Source organism: Salvia hispanica, chromosome 4 (genome assembly GCF_023119035.1).
Source record: "Salvia hispanica cultivar TCC Black 2014 chromosome 4, UniMelb_Shisp_WGS_1.0, whole genome shotgun sequence".
Taxonomy (NCBI): Eukaryota; Viridiplantae; Streptophyta; class Magnoliopsida; order Lamiales; family Lamiaceae; genus Salvia; species Salvia hispanica.
The window spans coordinates 52,325,244-52,346,550 of record NC_062968.1 but is presented as its reverse complement, the minus strand read 5'-3'; the positions used below and the strand labels follow the sequence as shown (position 1 = coordinate 52,346,550).

General features: G+C 34.6%; 2 protein-coding genes across 2 annotated transcripts; both read left to right on the top strand.

The window, feature by feature from the left end:
- Nucleotides 1-3,451: 3,451 nt before the first annotated feature.
- LOC125222268 (auxin transporter-like protein 2) lies at nt 3,452-7,839 on the top strand. The gene is made up of 10 exons (XM_048124787.1): nt 3,452-3,525; nt 3,660-3,740; nt 3,862-4,062; nt 4,143-4,328; nt 4,419-4,531; nt 5,027-5,210; nt 5,292-5,389; nt 6,251-6,458; nt 6,541-6,798; nt 7,376-7,839. Exons 3-10 carry the CDS (start codon nt 3,889-3,891, stop codon nt 7,604-7,606), a joined length of 1,452 nt encoding a protein of 483 aa, XP_047980744.1. The 5' UTR covers nt 3,452-3,525; nt 3,660-3,740; nt 3,862-3,888; the 3' UTR covers nt 7,607-7,839.
- Nucleotides 7,840-9,296: 1,457 nt separating this feature from the next.
- Nucleotides 9,297-19,003, top strand: LOC125222514 (protein CTR9 homolog). The gene is made up of 24 exons (XM_048125175.1): nt 9,297-9,602; nt 10,446-10,512; nt 10,640-10,834; nt 11,294-11,394; nt 11,835-11,888; nt 11,981-12,094; nt 12,204-12,267; nt 12,800-13,014; nt 13,231-13,315; nt 14,033-14,133; nt 14,207-14,299; nt 14,647-14,715; nt 14,985-15,077; nt 15,187-15,552; nt 16,183-16,263; nt 16,361-16,519; nt 16,654-16,749; nt 16,869-16,970; nt 17,045-17,152; nt 17,237-17,461; nt 17,668-17,934; nt 18,016-18,087; nt 18,279-18,572; nt 18,656-19,003. Exons 1-24 carry the CDS (start codon nt 9,462-9,464, stop codon nt 18,869-18,871), a joined length of 3,378 nt encoding a protein of 1,125 aa, XP_047981132.1. The 5' UTR covers nt 9,297-9,461; the 3' UTR covers nt 18,872-19,003.
- Nucleotides 19,004-21,307: the final 2,304 nt, after the last annotated feature.

The following is a 21,307-nucleotide window of genomic DNA, read 5'->3' as shown; positions in this document are numbered from 1 at the left end:
ATAGCATTAGACGTTTCTGAACTTGTGATAGTATAATATTGCTAGAAGAACTTTTATAGAATACTATTTTGTAAGTACATTTTTTACCTTTGAAATAATTATTGAATAATACAACATTTTTATCTCTTTTTCTCTCTCCTCAATTTTCCACCCTGTTCTTTATTCTCATATTTTGAAAACATATGCATATATAGAAATTAGAAAGAGATATAAACATTGGTGAACTGCATGAAACTCATGAGCTGGAAAAAAAAGTGAATTAGCTACCATAATAGGAGTAGTAATAAAAGAATCTTAGTGAGTGTCAACTATAATAAGGATTATAGGAGTATGAATTAGGAAACTTTAACAAATAAATAAAGGGCTAATTAGGTGCCAAATATGTAAGGAATTGGAGTGACTGATTTTAACATTCCAACCATCTTTTGAGCCACAGTAAATTCAATGCTTCAAAAAAGTTCAACGTAAATTCATCTATTTCTTTATATATTACTCCCTCCGTCCATGAAAATTCGTCCCGGTTTGACTTGATACGGATTTTAAGAAATGTAATGGAAAGTGAGTTGAAAAAATTAGTGGACTGTGGGTCCTACTTTTATATATTAGTTTTATAATAAAATGTGAGTAAGAATGAGTTAGTGGAATATGTAGTCCACTACTAAAAATGATAAAAATGAAATGGGACAAATTTTGGTGGACAGAAGGAGTAATATACTCATGGGTTGTGAGATAGAAGAGATTACGAATAAGAAATGAGAGAGGAGACATGATGGGTCATTGAGCATAAATTGATGAAGTAAAACAGTCCTAAATATCTCCAAATTGATCAATTATTAATATTTTTTGATTGAATAAAAGACTTAAATCAGCATTAGCAGTTCAAAGTTCAACCAACTAAAAGAACAAAAAACGAACAACGAGATCATCAATACAATGATATCTAAAAAAACAAAGCAAATACTACTATTTAACAGCTACAACACGATAATAACTTGAATTATTAATACACGAAATATTTGTGACGGTAAATTAGCAAAAAAATCATCAAATTTGGTCAAATTTTGATAAATTAAATATCTCAATATTCAATATATGGCCAATGGTATCATAACTATCATACATGTTTCTTGATTGTCACATAATAAAATTTTTTGGCATATACGTATCTGAATTTATTAATGTGGTGAGTATATATATAAACATGGCAAAATACATACTTAGGTCCTTATACTTTAGTCAAAATGTTCATTAGGTCCTTGTACAATTTTTTCGTTTTAATAGGTCCTTATACTTTTCACAATATTTTTATCAGGTCCTCGTACAATTTTTCGTTTTAGTAGGTCCTTATACTTTTATCATAACTTTCATTAGGTCCTTGTACAATCTTTTATTTTAGGGATTTTTTTACATTTATCTTGGATAATAATCTAAATTTAATTAAACTTAATGAACTTTTTAATATTTCATTATTTAACTTAGCATAATCTATAAATATAATATCATCTTGTTATCCAATAATCTCAATAAGTTGTAGAGAATAATAAAAAGATTAACCGTGATGATTGAAGATTAAAATCGAAGTTTTTTTAGAATAACTATCCGAATTTTCAATTGATTATTTATATTTATATTGAAAGATACGTTTCCTGAATATTTATAATTATAAGATAAGTTAAATGATAAAATTAAAAGGTTCATTAAATTTAATTAAATATAAATTATTATCTAAGATAAAAGTAAAAGAATATCTTAAAATAAAAAATTGTATAAGGACCTAATAAAAGTTATAATTAAAGTATAAGGACCTACTAAAACGAAAAAATTGTACGAGGATGTGATGAAATTTATGAGAAAGGTATAAGGACCTATTAAAACGAAAAAATTGTATGAGGACCTAATGAACATTTTGATTAAAGTATAAGGACCTGAGAATATGTTTTGCCTATAAACATTAAAGACATGATTGACTAAATGTATATATTAAATGATTATTTTTAGTCCTTGACATTACATATAAGTTCTCTAAAAACCTAAGATTATGAAACAAAGAAAAAAAATACTACTACTACTATCAAATTTGTGATATGATTAATATTTCTAAAAATGACAGGGGACGGTTCATAATTTTACCTATTTGAAATAGGTGAGCCCCATTAATGAAGTGAAGTAACCCAAATCACTTGATTCTATCACTCAATCAAAAATTCGAATCATTAGTGGAATACAGTGAAGAAGAAGAAGAAGAATTCCAAACGGGAATTTCAACCACTTCTCAAAATACAAAGCCTTACATGTATTTTTGAAAAGTCGATCCGTTGTATTTACATATCATTTTTTATCTTTTAATAGAATATTTATAATTTTTCTTGATGCATTTATGTGGATAATATTACTATGATTTTTTTACCGAGAATTTTTATGATATCTGACAATAGTTCAAACATCCAATTTTAAGTACATTAAACTTGATTTAAGTAGAAGTACTATATATTTTCATAATTGTAATTGAGGCTATAATGATAAAAATGTTGAGAATGTGAAATAGATTCGACTCAATTAGTAATACTATAAAGTTGGTGAATCGTGACATAGTATTTCGACATTTTCTACCAAAGCTTCGCAATATATATGCACCAACCTTATTAATACTCACCAAACGAGCGTCATATAAAAGTTTAGTATATCTATTATTAGTAAACATTTATAAAACAATATTCATTTTTGTCCCATATTTTTTTACTCTTTTTTATTTGGAAATATATCACTCAAAACAGTTTATATATAGAAATACTATCCCATCTATTTTATTCTTTATTTATTTCACTTACAAATAAAATAAAGTTGACTTAAAAAACAAATGCACTACTCCGTATCAATTACAACGACAGACAAAAATTAATAAATAATTAACTCAAATGATAAATATATATATTTATTTTAAACAAAATAAAGTTGACTTAAAAAAAAATTACTCTCCGTCCCAATTAAGTTGAGTCTATTCCCTTTTGAGATGTCCCACCTTAGTTGAGTCATTTTCTATTTTACCAAAAAATAAAACATCAAAATCACTTTATACGATTTGGTTGTTTATCATTACTCCACAAGTTTTAATACTGTAATAGAAAAAGTTAGTGTAAATATGAATCTTACTTATATTTATATTAATTCTATAATAAAATATGAGGGAAACGAGTTAGTGGAATATGAAATTCATTACCACAAATAGTAATAAAATAAAAGTATTAATTAATTAGGGAAGAAGGACTAAATAAGTAAAAATAGTATCCGCATTCCACTAATTTTTTTTAAGTTAGCGTTTCTCAAAAACCAGTGTAAAAACTAAGAACTAAAAAAGGGTGAGAGAGTGACAGAGAGTCCAAGCCTAGTTGTTTAATTACTTATAAATATGTGCTCTTTTAATAGTAGCAGAAAGTCCTCTTTTTGCTCCTCACTCACCTCTCTCTCTCTCTCTCTCACTCTATTTCTCTTGCTTCTGCTAGCTAGATTTCTTTCACTCCTTTTGAGGTAATTCTCGCCGCCTTCACCAGAAATTCTTGAAGAAGAGCGCACTTTGATATTTGTGGCTTCTGCAGAAAATTCATAGCTTAGCCTCAGCGCAATTATTTTTCTCATTTAATAACACCTCAAATTCTTGATAGCTGCTGCATAAAAACAAGCCATCATCATCATCATCCATTTTTTGAGATTGAAGGAAATTTCAAATACAAAAAACAAACAAGGTCTTGTCTTTCTCCTCCTCTTTTTTATTTTTGTTTTGGATCTGTGAGTTTCTTTCTGGGCTTTCGTTTTCTTGTTACTGTCTGATTATTCCTTTCCTTGTCTGTTTTGTTCACTCATCAGATCTGTCTGAAAAAGGGAAAAAACACAATGTTGTCGGAGAAGCAAGGAGAGGAAGCCATTGTCTCGACCTTCAACGATGCCGAGAATGACGGCAAGGATGCGGCTGAGCAGGCGGAGGATCAGCCCGTTTTCAGCGTGAAAAACGCCCTCTGGCACGGCGGCTCCGCCTGGGACGCCTGGTTCAGCTGCTCCTCCAACCAAGTAAGTAGTAATTAAACCTTTTTCCTTTTTCTTCTTTCATATATTTATAAAAATTGAATTGTTTAATTTTGACTGCAAAGGTTGCTCAAGTGTTGCTGACGCTTCCCTATTCCTTCTCCCAACTTGGGATGCTGTCTGGAATAATATTTCAAATATTTTATGGGTTGGTTGGGAGCTGGACTGCTTATTTAATCAGTGTTTTGTACATTGAGTATCGCAGCAGAAAGGAGAAAGAAGGTGTAAGCTTCAAGAATCATGTCATACAGGTCTGAAAATATCCACTAAAATACAATTTTAACTATCCATTCTAGTACTAGTAATATATATATTTTTTTAATTTTAACTTTTTTCAACAGTGGTTTGAAGTGCTGGATGGATTACTTGGTCCATACTGGAAAGCCGTGGGATTAGCCTTTAACTGCACTTTCCTCCTCTTTGGCTCTGTCATCCAACTCATCGGCTGCGCCAGGTGATTTATTTTCTCTCACTCTTATCCCAAATTCGAAATTAAATGGATTTTGATACACCCCTTTTTATTTTCTTGAAATAAAAATCGAATCTTGATGATCAAAAAAATTACTCAGATTTATTTACTTATTACACGACACCAGATCTATCCTCTATTCCGAAATTGAGCTGTGGAGTATTTATAGATAAACCCTTTTTATTTTCTTGAATTAGATATTGAATCTTGATTGTGAAAAAATTAAATGCATTTTGTTAGTTTTTGAAATTTATCCTCTACTCCAAAATAAGCTGTATCCCATGTAATAAAAGATACCCTTTTAATTTTCTTGAAATAGAGATGGAATCTTGATAATAAAAAAAGTACTCCTATCACACATTTATTAGGTGTTGTAACTGGTCTAATTCCAAAATTAATCGGATTTAGTGAGACCCCATTTGATTTTTTGGACAAAAAGATGGAATCTTGACACATTTGTTGTTGAATTTTTTGACGCAGCAACATATACTATGTTAATGATCATTTGGACAAGAGGACTTGGACATACATATTTGGAGCATGCTGTGCTACTACAGTTTTCATCCCATCTTTCCACAACTACCGAATTTGGTCGTTTCTAGGACTTGGGATGACTACATACACTGCTTGGTACATGACTATTGCAGCCCTGGTTCATGGCCAGGTAAAACTAAACCCTTCTCGTTTTAGTGGTAGAACCAAATTTCCATTTTTGTTGTTGTAATAATGTTGGATTTTTGAATAGGCTGAGGATGTGCACCACTCTGGGGCTAAGAAACTTGTGCTTTACTTCACCGGTGCCACTAATATACTGTATACATTTGGTGGCCATGCTGTGACTGTGTAAGCTTTTTTTTTCTCTCTCCTCTCTATAAATGTGTATATACTTATTGCTTGTTTGAGTGTGTGTTTGTTGGCTTCTCTTCTTCTGGCTTCTATTAAGCAGCTTTTGCCGGCTGCCTGTGGATTCTAAATAACTGACAATAATTATTCCGGCTGCCTGTGGATTCTAAATAACTGACAATAATTATTCATTTCCTACTTTTTAAAAAAAAAATGTTTGGTTTCAGGAAGAAAAGAGAAAAACACATTAGCATTGTGGTCAGTAACTGAATTTGAGGTTTATCTCATTTTTTCAGACATTTGTGTGAATGTTTGGTTGTTTTACTACATGGGAAGGAAATGAGGGAATTTTTAAGTGGTGGATTTATAAACAAAAGCTTGAAAATGGCATGGGTTAAAAATTTGAATCTGACATAGGTTTTAATACACAATTGATAAATTAAAAAACTGACATAGGTTTTAATACACAATTGATAAATTAAAAAACTAAAAAAAAGAGTAACTAAAATATTGTTAGTGGAAAATGAGTCTAAACAAAATATTTTCTAATTATAGAAGTATGGAGTATTTACTTTTCCTATAGGTTTTTTCTTAATTTAAAATATTTGAGTGAATTTATAGTAGTTTTACTACATGTGAAAGAAGTAAGGGTATTTTAGGGATTTTAGGGGTGGATTTAGTATGTCAAATTTGCCCTTCCTTTTGTAACACTTTTGCATCATAGAATTATTGAACAAAAATTATTCTATAGTAGTAATTGGATTCTTGCATCTTTATCGTGTGATATTCGGTTTAGTGAAATACTCACTGAGTGTATTTTGTCTATGATTTGGAAGTCTAATTATCGTTTTGCAATGACAGTGAAATTATGCACGCAATGTGGAAACCTCAAAAGTTTAAATTCATCTACTTGTACGCCACATTATACGTTTTCACTCTGACCCTGCCATCGTCCTCCGCCGTGTATTGGGCGTTTGGCGACGAGCTTTTGAATCACTCCAACGCTTTCTCCCTCCTTCCGAAAAACGCGTGGCGCGATGCCGCTGTCATCCTTATGCTCATCCACCAGGTGCCGACCTTGTCTATTTTAATGCTTTTACGATTGCATATATCTCATTCATTGAGTGCTAACTATGTGCTCAAATTCTCAGTTCATCACATTCGGATTCGCGTGCACACCACTCTACTTCGTGTGGGAGAAGGTGATCGGGATGCACGACACTAAGAGCATATGCCTTAGGGCACTTGCTAGGCTGCCGGTCGTGATCCCAATATGGTTCTTGGCCATCATCTTCCCGTTCTTCGGTCCGATCAATTCTGCCGTGGGAGCCCTTCTCGTGAGCTTCACCGTCTACATCATCCCTTCCGTTGCTCATATGCTTACTTATCGAAAAGCCTCGGCTCGTCAGGTATATACTTACGATTCACCTAATATCTTGTGTCATCGATCATTTAAGTGCTATATTTACAATATTATAGTTACAAATTTAATAGACATAAAAATAATTAAATATATAAATATCGACCTCGTATGAAGGGAAGAGTAGTGGCTAAGAGGCCTAAGTAGAGAGACAATAAATATAAGCAGTGGCATTAAATGCAAAGATTTGGAAATTTTCTAATACCATAAGATATATAGGTGGCAAGTCATTTTCTATTTAGTTATATGCTACAGTCAAGATGTGTTATGTCCCCATATGAGCTGGCCTTCACTTTTAAATCTAAATTGGCCCAATTTTTGTCACACCTAAAATCCATATTTAGTAATTTACTGTATTTCTATCTGTAAATTTCACATTAGTCAAATTCATATTTCAATTTTTTTGGCTCACTATATATGTTTGATTAGTATGCAAGTCCCATTTATACAAATGTAAGCCACACTGATTGACAAGATCTGATCTAGTTAGAGACTTATCTACAAAATTTCCAAATTTTTTACACTTGATCAAAAGATTCTTGAAATATGTATATTCGACGTTGCAGAATGCAGCCGAGAAGCCACCGCCCTTCATGCCAAGCTGGGCGGCCATGTACGCTATCAACACCTTCATTGTATTGTGGATACTGGTTGTTGGTTTCGGGTTTGGTGGATGGGCAAGTGTGACCAATTTTGTCCGACAAGTGGACACATTCGGCCTCTTCGCCAAGTGCTATCAGTGCAAGCCGCCAGTGCCGCCACACGGCCAGCAAGCGCCGCCGCAGATCCACCATTGACTGCAAAAAATGGATCCTCTCCCCGATATTTTATAATATACGATTGCAGTATGCCTTATCGCATCTATAGACTACAAGTGATTGCGTGTGTTCTTTTCTTTTGGTTAATTTTTTTATATTTTCATAAAAATTCTAGTTGAGTTTGTAGTGTTTGAATTGTGATGATTGCTTGTGAAAGCATAGGCTGATTAAATTAAATTAAGTAAAGTTTATATAAAATTTTATTTTCCTTATATGTCGCCACTTTTCCTGGAATTTAATATATGTGGGCTTGATCTTGAAATTAAAATTTAAGATTTTTACCCCAATAGAGTAGTTTCTGTGTTAAGATTCTCTTGGATAAGGGAGGTGGGCCGTGGCCCAACATACTCACGTGCCCTGCACGTTTGTGTCTTAACGTGTCACGTGCGATCTCTCTCTATCTCTATAATGCATCTATCGGTGAATTAAAGTGCAAATGTGCATGTGTGTGTGTGTGAGAGAGAGAGAGAGACTCACATGCATGAACCTATTTCTTTCCTTGTCCCCAGCCTTTAAGTTTGTGTACGAAATCACTGGGGGGAGGAGAGAGAATATCCTCAAATTTAATTGTAGCAATCAATGAGGGTATAATATATGCTCAGTATTGCTCTATACTGAACTTATAAGTTTAAAATGAATCAAATGATTGAACCAGAAAAGTCATACTACTATACTTACTATTTTCAAATAACGAAATTGGTGCAAAAATGCCCATTGATGAAAAAAAATAAAATACTACTTCTTCCGTCTTTAAAAATTTGTTATACTTCTTTTCTGCATTTATTTTTACAAAAATAATAATACTAATAATAATTAAAGTGGAGGGAGGATAAAGTAAGAGAAAAAATAATATAGAGAAAAAAGTCTTAACGAAATTATTTTCTTTCTTATTTTACACTTTTTTCACTCTAACTATTTTTTAGTATTATTTTTTTACTAAACTAGTGCAGAAAAAAAATGTGACAAACTTTCAGGAATGAAGGGAGTATAAGAATGACTTAACTAGGAGATTATCAGATAAACTTTAATTATTTGAAATGAAATTAATATTATTATAAAGTAAAAATCGCAGTGAAAATAAAATTATCAGCTAATCATAAAACATTTATAAAACCCTATAAACTCAAAAAGCAAATAAAATGAAACTAAAAAACTTAAAGTAAACTACAAAAAATACTACTCGTACATTGTCTTTTTCCCCTTACACGATGTCAGATGATCAAAATCCATTGTCCATCATTGCGACGATGTTGCAATAATTTCCAAGCACTAAATCCGAATGATATAAAAATATAAAGTTTATAATATACACATATTTATTTATATCAAAATAATAGTGATAAAATAAAGCTCAAAATAGCTGTGACTTGTTAATTTGGATTTTATAGCCAAAATACACATTGCACACATCCTCACTGGTGACTACACAGATTGGACATATAATATTGCACAAACCATGTTAATTTAATTAAAGTTTTTGTCATACAATTTGCATATACAAAATGGGAGGTTAGTAATGGGCCTGGCTTGTTGAACCACCATATAAATGGGCCGATTCACTTACACGAGACGAGTTATATAAGGAAACCGGTTACATAAGGAAAGCGGGTATATAATTGGATCCGAATCCGCTTTTGCGACCCTTCATATAAATAGACAGTCACCGGAAATCCGTCGTCGGATTTACAACTACAACGCCCCCAAAATTCAACTAGGGCTAGCCGCGCCACCGTCTTCCGGTCCCAATTCCGGCCAATAGAGACGTTCTCTTTGGGGAATTAGCCGTTTCCGGACCAGCTGAGAGAGAAGCTTGAGAAATTTGATTCCAGAAGTTATGGCTTGCGTTTATATACCAGTGCAGAATTCGGAAGAAGAGGTGAGGGTGGCTCTTGATCAGCTGCCACGGGACGCCACCGACATCCTCGACATTCTGAAGGCCGAGCAAGCGCCGCTCGATCTGTGGCTCATAATCGCGGTATTTTTTGAATTTAGTGTGAACTCGCGATGCGAGCTGTTGCCGCTCTCTTGATGTGTCTTGAGTATATAATTAAAGTTTGGGTGTATAGAGCTGGATTTATTGATTGCTGTGAGGTTCATATATCTGAAAGTTTCAGTTTCGAGCTATAGAAGTTGCCAAAGAAATTTAGTTTGAATTGACTTTGCCAATGTTAATCAGGGGCCAACTTCTAGAATATACCTCCTTGCAATAATAATCGACGAAATCAATATACACATACAAAAAACCATGTCTGAATGCATGCTCTATGTCGATAATATTGTTTTAGTAGCTGAGGTGACATGAGTACATGTCATGTTAGTAGCTTGGAGAGAGGAACTGAAGAGGTTTTACCTCCACTAGAGTTCTGATTTTTTTGAGTGTCATTTTAGTAACCTAGAAGAAGTAGCACTGGGATAAATGTGAAATTGATGGGCTTGAATTAAATTTTTTTTTCAGATGAGCTATAGTTATTATAAATAAGGGTAGGAGGATATAGTGAAGTAGAGACGCACTGCAATAGTCAGAATGGCTGCCCATGTAGATGAGAAACTCAGGGATTCTCACTTTTCAGTTTGTCCGGAATGTGCATAAGAAACCTTCTGATGAGCTAGTGTCTAGAATAGCAATTAAAACATGAAGAGGATGATAGCCTGAAACTGAAACACTTTAGAAGAACAAACTATAAAAAATGGCATCCTTTAAATTCTTAGAGATATGATCCATGTACTGATTATTCAGATAAATACTTATTTTGTTGTTACTATTGATCATGAGATGGTTTAGGATTCTAATATCATGCATTGGTTCGTTTGGGTGCAGAGGGAGTACTTCAAACAAGGAAAGGTGGATCAATTTAAACAAATATTGGAGGAAGGATCCAGTCCTGGTAATTCTATTAATACTCAAACTTCGATATTCATTTTTTATGAACGAACAACTACTATATTTTATTTTGATCAACATTATTTGTCCTGGAGTAATTCCACTAATGACCAAATCTCAATGGTTGGCAGAAATTGATGAATATTACGCAGATGTAAGGTATGAGAGAATTGCAATTCTGAATGCCTTGGGGGCATATTACAGCTACCTTGGGAAAATTGAGACAAAATATAGGGAAAAGGAAGATTATTTTATTCAGGCCACAAAGTATTATAACAAGGCGTCAAGGATTGACATGCATGAACCTTCAACCTGGATTGGCAAAGGTAAACCTTTATGTTTATACATGTTATTTGGTGCTACTTCGAGCTTTTCCTGATTCGACAAGTGTAATATGAATTAACTTTCTTTTTCTATTGGCGTTAGTTTGTTTTCTCTTGCATGGAGCTTTTTTGTGTCTGCATATCCACTTTAATACTTACTACTACCTAACAAAAATCAAAATTCATCACCGCTTAATGTATTTAAAATAACGAGAAGGTATATCAAGAATGATTGCTCAAGATACCTACTTAGGGTAGGAAAATATTTTTTTGACCTTTGTGGGAATTATGTCTGTATGTTGAAGACAATTACAAGTATGCAGATGAAGTAGTTTGTTATTTTTTTAATTACAAATATTAAATATAGTGCTGTTTTCTTTGGCTATGCTGCCAATGGACCCTCTTTTTGTCCAAGTGGTTATTGGATTTGTCTTTATACCTGGGTGTTTAAACTTTTTGTAGGTCAGCTTTTACTGGCCAAGGGAGATGGTGAACAGGCATTCAATGCATTCAAAATTGTATTAGATGGTGATCGTGATAATGTTCCAGCTCTTCTTGGACAGGTACTTGAGTACATTTTTTAGGTCTATCTCATGATTGATTGTTCTGTAGACTGCGTGTCATTACTGGCTTTGGGGGTTTATATTTTATCACCATATCATACATACTCTATTAGTTGATCCTATGTTTTGACATGCCTGATTGCATATAATAATCCCCTGAAGTCTCCTCTGCCGCTGTCTGAACGTGGGTACCTTTTCCTTACCCTAAAGTCAAAAATCAAATAATGAGGAGGTCCCACCCCCAATCCTACCTTCTTTTGAATTCATGCAACCATGTTTTAAATGTAATCTTAGGCTTAGTTATTCATTTTGATCTATGGCAGTCATATTCATCTTCACATCTTAGTATTGATGTGAATGCATATGCTATGTTACGATGCTCATTGGATTTTTATGGCATTTTCATTTTTATAACACAATAATTTTCTAATATTTTTCAGGCTTGTGTTCACTTTAACCGCGGTCGATATTCTGAAGCACTTGAGTTATACAAGGTTCAGTTTTTTCCTCTCTATTTCGAGCAAGATGATTCAGTTCAATTATTAAACTACTTTCTGACATCTAATTTACATGTTTTTTTTGCTAGAGAGCATTACAAGTCTATCCATGGGCCCCCTCTGTAAGAGTTGGGATAGCTCTTTGCCATTATAAATTGGGTCGTTTTGAGAAGGCAAAGCAAGTATTTCATCGTGTTCTACAGGCAAGTGGTCATCAATCATGAGAGAATCAACTAACTGTTCATACCTAGAACAGCGTTTTTTTTAACTTAGTGTTGACTATGGCTGGTTTTACAACCTCTCAAATTGCAGTTAGACCCGGATAATGTTGAAGCACTTGTTGCACTTGGGATTTCAGATTTGCAAACTAATGAAGGTTAGTTTTCTGGATCTGCAAGTTGTGTCCAGCCTAGGATGTCCAGAATTTTCATATATTGTGATAATTTTGATATTTACCAGATCATTATAGTTGTAAAATCTTGTGATTCATGGTAGACTGGCTGTATATAGTAGAAACATTGGGGCTTCTTTCGATTTCCAAGGAATGATAAAAACAGGCTCTGGTGATGTAGCAATCCCGACAAAGCCTTCTTCAGTGTCCTGGATTTGCATCCATATGCACTTTCATCCTGCAAGTTTCTATAATGATTAGCCACTAGCGACAAGTTCAAAATCTAATTTTGGTAATGGCGTAAACATCTCACAATTAATGCGATAGGTCTAAGTGAAACTATCCTATGCATTTCTTAAATAGTGGAATCCGTCATTTCTATTTCCTGAAAATATGGACTGCTTGTGTATATCCTGAATATCTGATGGTCCTCCATTCGACACTTTATGATCTCCTGAGTTTTGTTTTTGGTGTACTTTGGAAACCTTACTTCGCATCTCTTCTTGGATGTCTGCAGCTTTTGATATTAGGCATGGGATGGAAAAGATGCAGCAAGCCTTTGAGATCTATCCCTACTGTGCCATGTCACTAAATTATCTTGCTAATCATTTCTTTTTCACTGGTCAACATTTCCTTGTTGAGCAGTTGACTGAAACTGCGCTTGCTGTAACTATGCATGGCCCAACAAAGGCACATTCTTACTACAATCTGGCTCGCTCTTACCACAGCAAGGTTGGCTCCTTAATTCATACTTTTCTCTGTACCATCCGTGCTTCATTGAACACTTAGTTTTGGTCTAGTTCAGACAATGCATCATCGCTATAAGCTTTTGATTTCTCGTACTGAAATTGAACCACATCAACCTGTTTAAGTATATCTGGTTATCACTGTTCCCTTTTAATTCTCATTTTGTTCTGATCATATTTATTTACATTTGTTTGTTTTCAGGGTGATTATGAAAAGGCAGGAATGTATTATATGGCCTCTGTTAAGGAGAGCAATAGTGCCCATGATTTTGTATTACCTTACTATGGTATGTTGGTTACTTTGCCATATGTCAGTGGAATATCTGTCATTAAATGCCGATTAACCTTTTATTTTGTTATAGGAATTTATTAATTACCTCTGATTACTGTTGGTAAGAAAAAGTGATTGTAAACAAGATACTTCATGATTTCACTCTGTTCGTTAAGAGGGCATAAATCTTTACCTAAATTGTAGACATAATATTTGAAAGCATACATGTTTAATTTTATAATGGAATGACGTAGTTATTACTCCCTTCCGTCCACCAATAAACTTCCCATTTGCTTTTTTCTATTTTTGGTATTGGACCCCACATTCCACTAACTTTATCTCACTCACATTTTATCATAAAACTAATATATAAAAGTAGGATAGGACCCACCTTCCACTAACCTTTTCAACCAACTTTCTACTACATTTCTTAAAACCTTTTCAAAACGCCCCTTGTATTGGTGGATGGAGGAAGTATATCAGTAAGACAGCTTCACAAGTGTTCGCATAATGGGAGAGGTTTATTTGCTTATTGTAGCCATATCCTTTTAGGTACACTCTCGTATGACATTTTAGGTAAGCTACATCCAAGCATTAATTAGACTGCACGACCCACATTAATCTGAAATATCCCTGTTTTATAGCTGCTTGGCTTTCTAAGATACAATCAGCTTTTTAGGTTCTTACTTATTTTTCCACAACTGTAGTTGATCTTTGTTGTCTCTTGACATAGGTTTGGGGCAAGTGCAACTCAAATTAGGAGATCTAAGAAGTTCTTTGACAAATTTTGAAAAGGTCTTGGAGGTTCTACCAGAGAATTGTGATACATTAAAAGTAAGTATTGGATTTTATAATGACTTCAGCATTTGTTAGAGAGGAACTACTAATTTTTTTTATATTGGGGTAGGCTCTTGGACACATTTATGTTCAACTTGAGCAGCCTGAGAAAGCCCAAGAACTATACAGGAAAGCCACAAAAATTGATCCACGTGATCCTCAGGTGATCATACTGATCTATGTTTTTTCCCCTTTCTATTCAGCTGTTTCTATACCGCATGGAGAATATTGTCATTTTTCTACATAAATATGTTTTTGAAGTGATGCAACTGCCTCTTTAATTCCCTTGAATTATGTACTTGGCATTGATGCTGTACTAATCTTGTCCAGAGCTTGGTCAGCAAGACCTCAGTTGGGACTTGAAAGTGTTTAATTACCAGAGTGGAATTTGAGTTATGTAATAATGTAAATCAACACTAGTAGGAAGTACGAGTGTTCTGGAGTTTTGAGCTGATTACAAAAAATTGTGTGAGAATATCTTCTTAATCATATATTGTTACGTGATTTCAGGCATTTCTGGATCTTGGTGACCTATTAATTTCAACAGATGCCAATGCTGCCTTAGACACCTTTAAAACCGTAAGTGCCTTCCCAGTGCACTGCTGTCGGCTTACTGTACAGTCACTGTTGTCTTATGTCAATGGCTCAATATTGTTCCCTTTTGTGCACATAGTGATATCTTCTTTATTGCTTTAGATTTATTTGATATTTATCTAACTGTGCTACATAATGTTTTGAAAAGATTTATACTAGGTACTGATATCAGTAAACCAAAATCATTAGCCAGTGATGCTATTACTAGATTGAATCTTAGAACTTAGCTTACTGAAGTCTGCAACTTTTTACAGGCTCGTAATCTGCTGAAACGAGGGAATGAGGAAGTACCTTTAGAGCTTCTTAACAATATTGGCGTACTCCATTTTGAAAGGGGAGAATTTGAGGTTAGGACCCTCTTCTTGGATACTCCAGTTCGATACACTTGGGCAGTGGTAGGAATCCTGGGATGTATCCAGCCGTGTATGATGGAATAAAATCCATTTTCTTTTCCAGCTTGCAGCAGAGGCATTTAAGGAAGCACTTGGAGAGGGCATATGGTGCAACTTTTTTGATGCTGAAGGAGAATCTATTTTAAACAAGGCACAGACAAATGGTGAAGCCCGAAGTCAAAATGAGCAACTGAGCCCTAATCGTAGAGCCCGAGCTAATTTAATTAACAGTGTACGGTATCCTGTTGATGCCAGCTCAGTTATCCGTCAATACAAAGACTTGACATTATTTCAACGGCTTGAGGAACAAGGCTTATCTGTTGAACTTCCATGGGATAAAGTTTCAGCATTATTTAATCTGGCTCGGGTGCTGGAGCAGCTGCATAACACTGAATCAGCCAGCACTTTTTACCGTATGATAATGTATAAGGTATCAAATTATCAATCAACAATTTTCTGGTCACTGCACTTATTATGATGGATAATTGGATATCAGAACACATTAATGTCTAGTCTTTGAGAAGTTGGTGTCTGATGTTAAGTTCTATACTATGATATGCAACATGTTTAAACACCTCTGCTCCTTTTTCAATGCTTGCATGTAACCAGATTCTCAGTTCCCGTGGTCCATGTTTGAATTGAATTGTTGGCATGCTAATTTTCCTCCGTTTAAATAATGACATAAATTGATCTAGTAAAAATAAAAGGAAATGGGAGTGATAAACAGCTAATTTTCTTTAGTTACCTTAGAGTATCATAGTATCATGTCTTGATGTTATCTTTCAGCTGTATTATTTTCTCTAGAAGAATGGTGATCTTATGCTGATAACCTTTTTTTTCTCTATAATTTTGATGCACTAATGCTATATCATATACTAAGCAGACACCACTTCTTCCTTGTGGACTTTAACTGATAATAATTTGCTTAGAAGCTGAAGATATTTGATGACTAGTCTAAGGAATGGTGAATAAGGGCAATTCTCTTTTGGATTGATCACACTTATTTTTTTTGTGCAAGTTATCTTTGGTAATCTTTGTCTGTGTATTTCAATTATTTCAGTATCCAGAGTACACAGATGCTTATTTGAGGCTTGCTGCCATTGCAAAAGCTCGAAACAATGTTCAAGTCAGCCTCGAACTGGTTGTTATTCTCTGGAAACCCTTCTTAGTGTTCTTGTATACATGCTTGCATTTATTGGTTATTTTGTTGATTCACTCAACAAGGCTCTTTTTCATAGATTGGGGATGCACTAAAGGTGGATGAGAAGTGCCCAGATGCTTTACTGATGCTTGGAGATTTGGAACTAAAGAATGATGATTGGGTCAAGGCAAAAGAAACATTCCGGACTGCAAAGGACTCAACTGATGCGAAAGATTCTTATGCTGCAGTTTGTCTGGTACATAACACACTAAGAAAGCGTTTTCTTTCATGCTATCTCTTTTCTTTTATATAAATGAAATGTATTTACTTGTATTTATCGGTATCAACTAGCGGTAAACCAACTTGCGCTCTTGCCTCTGTATATTACAGGGAAATTGGAATTACTTTGCTGCAAATCGAAATGAGAAAAGAGCTCCTAAGTTGGAAGCTACACATTATGAGAAGGCAAAGGAACTATATACAAAGGTAAGTTGGCTACACGCTTTGTTTGAAATCCCACATGCTCATGATAGCCTCTAGCCTTTTTTCAATGAACCGAAGCCATGTATTGTAGTCTAGTTCATTTACATTCACAATTCTTGCAGGTTCTTTTACTGCAATCTGCTAATCTGTACGCTGCAAATGGTGCTGGTATGGTTTTTGCTGAAAAAGGGCAATTTGATATTGCTAAGGATCTTTTCACACAGGTCAGCAGCATTTTCTTTAAATACTTATGACTGATATGCCCAACTGGCTCCTCTCATTTTCTCATTTTTGACAGGTTCAAGAAGCTGCAAGTGGAGTTTTTAATGTTCAGATGCCAGATGTGTGGATCAATGTGGCTCACGTTCACTTTGCGCAAGGCAACTTTGCATTGGCTGTGAAAATGGTAGAACTCATGAAAATTTCCATTCAATATTTCATGAGATAATGTTTACCCTCTAATGAATCATGCTCATGCTCATCCGTGCAGTATCAAAACTGTCTCCGCAAGTTCTTCTATAACACTGACAGTCAAGTGCTTCTCTACTTAGCACGCACACATTATGAAGCAGAACAATGGCAAGAGTGTAAAAAGACATTACTAAGAGCAATCCACATGGCTCCTTCAAATTATACATTGAGGTTTGATGTTGGAGTTACTCTACAGAAGTTCTCAACGTCAACACTTCAAAAGACAAAAAGGACCGTGGATGAGGTTAATCTTCTACTGATCTTTTTATTTCTCATTTAGCTGCTTCTTGTTTTGCCCAAAACCAAGAAGTTTAACATGCCATGGATGTGTCTGATGCCCCACCTTACATTTAAATAGAATATCATAACATAGATTTTTCAACTCTTCTGGTTTGTAATTCAGTTTTTATTCTGTGTCACACACATGGATCTGTTCCTCCATTGCACTAGATTCGGGCTACTGTAGCAGAGCTCAAGAACGCTGTTCGCGTATTCAGCTTGCTGTCTGCAGCTTCAAACCTCCACTCCCATGGTTTTGACGAGAAGAAGATTGAGACTCATGTTGCATACTGCAAACATTTGCTTGAAGCTGCAAACGTCCATTGTGAGCTTGCTGAGCGTGAAGAAATGCAGACCATGCAGAGATTGGAGGTCATGCGTCAGATGGAGTTGGCTGACGAATCCCGCAGAAAGGCAGAAGAACAGAGAAAAGTTCAGGTGATTGTCTCAGAGTTTAATGTTTTAAAAAAGTTTTGCTCCTGTTAATTTTACTCAAATTTCTCAAACTTGTAATCGCAGTTGGAGAAAAGAAAGCAGGAGGATGAGTTTAAGCAAGTCATGCAACAAGAGAAACACTTGCAGCGGATCAAGGTAATCGGTTTTTGCTCCAATTCTTTATTCTATTTTATCACATATTATTACCAGTAAATCACGTGCACCGAGATTTCTGTAAGCAGTTCTTTTAAAAATCATATTTGGGGACTTCTTGAAACCTCCAATAGTCATTTTTCTCATCTAAGAAATATCTCATCTAAAAGGTTTTATATTTTTCTTTCCTAAAGGAACAATGGAAGAGTTCTTCCTCAAAACGGAAAGAGAAACCGGCTGAAGATGAGGAGGGAGGGCAAAGGAGGAGGAAAGGTGGAAAGCGGAGGAGGAAGGATAAGAAATCACGCGATGAATCTGAGGAAGCAGAGGCTGAGACATACGATCAGGAGGAGATGGATTATGACGACAACAATGCAAGCTACAGAGAGCAATATAATCAGACAAATGATGCTGATGACAGAGAAGATGCTCCCCAAGATCTTCTTGCAGCAGCTGGGCTAGAAGATTCTGATGTAGACGATGAAGAAGTAACTCTCTCTCTCTCTTTTCTCTCTCTCGTCCTAGGTTTTCTTTTCGCTGTGTTTTTTTTTCTGACACCCGAGAGCTCCAGGCTGCACCTTCAAGCATAAATCGACGAAGAAGGGCCTTGTCAGAATCAGATGAAGACGATGAGCCATTGCAGAGGCGGCAAGAGCCCGAGCCTGAGCCTGAGCCTGAGCCTGAGCCTGAGCCTGAGCCTGAGCCTGAGCCTGAGCCTGAGCCTGATCAGACAGCTGATATGCAGATGAGCGATGGAGAGGTGAATGTAGGTGATGATGAAGATTGAAGTGTCTGAGGCTCACAGCTTTTTGTAGTAGTGTGTAAACGTGCTTTTTATGGAATATCTGCTTCCCTTTTTCCTTCCCATTTATTGCTTATCTAATGTAGATTTGTATATATAATCAAATTCCAATTCTAATTTTCAGGAAAAAAAATACTAGTGTTTTCTTAATTTAATTGTTAATCATTGGAAATGAAGTTGCAGGCACACATTCATCTATCTTCCTATTTAATAGATTGTTGGTTACAGTATGTAAATTCTATTTATACCATGAATACAAATGTTGGACATTATTTCAAGGAGGAAATAAGGACTGTTTATTAAGACTTCGAATCTGGAAACTCCCCTTTTCCACGGTAATGAGCAAAACACAAACATACATATTGTATATATAGTTTAATTTGTTAAGAAATCACTGTCAACATTAATATCTTAATACCATCAAAATTATTCTATAATAGTCATCGAGTAAGAAGTTGTCAATTGTCATCGTCTACAACAACTATTTCCATTGCCGGCTTTTCCAATATTAATTTCATGTGGCGTTGGCATTCCAAAACTCCTTCACATTCTTCAAATCTCAATTCCAAAAAATGGCATCTGAAATAACAGAAGACATAGATCAAGATCCACCTTCCATTCAACAAAAGGAGGCTGAAAAAATCAGAATAAGGCAGATCATTGACTACCAAAAATCCATCTACTTCTCTTCCTCGTCATCATCAGCCTCATCTTCCTCTTCATTTTCAACTCATTCGTCTAAAAGCAATCGCTTGTTAGACCTAATGAGAGAAGGAAGCGCGCCATTGAAAAGATTGTTCGACATGGAGCACACTAGTTTGGAGAAATACTTCAATGATTATAGCGGTTCGCCTCTCATTAGGCCTATTCTTCTGTGGGGTGATGATGACGATGAAGCTCATGATGATCCGTGGGCGGGTTTTGGGTCAAGATTTGGAGATGATGAATGGAAACTCTCATGGCACGGGGACATTAGCAAAGGAGATGTTCAACATGGAAAGAAGATGGAGAAGTTAAGGAGAAGAAAACTTTATAGAGCTAAGTCTTATAAGAGATTGCCAAGAATTGGCCTTTGGAGATGTGGGAGGTTTAGATTTAAGTTGAGGTTAATGGTGAAGTTGAGGGTTTTGATTAGGAGAAAATTAGTTTTTTGATAGTACAAATGTAATACTATATGAGTTGTAAGAATTAAAAGTGTTTTGATTATCATTTGAGAAGAGAAGAGTAGAGACAAGCTAAAGAATCTTTGCCTCAATTCGCATTGATCATACACACAACAAGAAGCCAAAAACAAGACTGTTAATTTTGAACTTATTTTGAACTCTTGATCATCACGAACTAGAAATGTGGCTAGGTTTTGAAGATATGGGGAAAAAAGGTTTTAATTTGAAATATTTTTGAAGAAGGGTTTTGTAATTTTTTTGTTCATGTAGTTAGTATTGTAGGCGGCAGACGAGATTAATTATAATTTATAACCAACAATATGGAGATATATATGTGATGCAATTAATTAATTAATGTGTTAGGATTAAGTAGTTTAGTTCTGAAAACTAATCAGAATATTTTGGCTTATTTTTGTCATTTTAATATTCTCCAATTAATTTAGGCGGTAAAAAAATTTGGTGAAAATTAAATTTGAGGAGACTGTAATTACAAAAGAGACTGTGATATTACAATTGCATTACGTAGGAAAATTGCAAATATATATATCGTTTGTGTTATTTTCATTGACATCCTGAGAAATGACTTAGCCTCATAATGAAAGAGGATATCAAAGAAAATCGAGTTGAAAGTAGCTCAAGAATCAAATGAATGTGTATCTTGAAAATTTTATTGTTTACATAAAGTTAGACATGTATCACGATGAAGAAGTTGACTTGTTTCTAATTAATTTGAATCCAATAATAAATTATTAATCGTAGATTCCACCCTAAAAAATAATCAGTTTTAAAATTTGCCAAAAAGTTAGCTGTCTTGTTTATTCTATTGGAAGTTTTCTTACATTTGATAGTTTTTTTTACTAGTAGTAGGAGTAATATTTTATTTCTTTAATATTTTTTGCGGTTTTAAGAAATACTTGAAATATGCAATGTGGTGGGCTAAAAATTTCATTGGTATGCTTGATCTATCCACAATTTATATCAAATATAGTAATCTACAATACTACGTACTACTATTCCAATCTACTCCCTCCGTCGGTGAATATGTCCTACTTTTCTATTTTGGTCCGTCCGTGAATAAGAGTCCCGGTTTATAATTACTATAAATATAAAGAAGCCCCACATCCCATTAACTCACTCCACTCACATATCATTTAAAACTAATATATACAAGTGAGACTCATATTCTATTAATTTTTTTTCACCCACTTTTTCTTAATATTTCTTAAGACCCGTGACGAATAGTAATAGGACTCATATT

Bases quoted from the DNA above. Each gene is read 5' to 3' on its own strand.
- LOC125222268 (XM_048124787.1), top strand. From the start codon at position 3,889: ATGTTGTCGGAGAAGCAAGGAGAGGAAGCCATTGTCTCGACCTTCAAC. The intron at 4,063-4,142 runs GTAAGTAGTAAT...TTGACTGCAAAG, and splicing joins TCAGCTGCTCCTCCAACCAA to GTTGCTCAAGTGTTGCTGAC. The intron at 6,799-7,375 runs GTATATACTTAC...TCGACGTTGCAG, and splicing joins GAAAAGCCTCGGCTCGTCAG to AATGCAGCCGAGAAGCCACC.
- LOC125222514 (XM_048125175.1), top strand. From the start codon at position 9,462: ATGGCTTGCGTTTATATACCAGTGCAGAATTCGGAAGAAGAGGTGAGG. The intron at 12,095-12,203 runs GCAAGTGGTCAT...CTCAAATTGCAG, and splicing joins TATTTCATCGTGTTCTACAG to TTAGACCCGGATAATGTTGA. The intron at 17,462-17,667 runs GTTAATCTTCTA...CCATTGCACTAG, and splicing joins CAAAAAGGACCGTGGATGAG to ATTCGGGCTACTGTAGCAGA.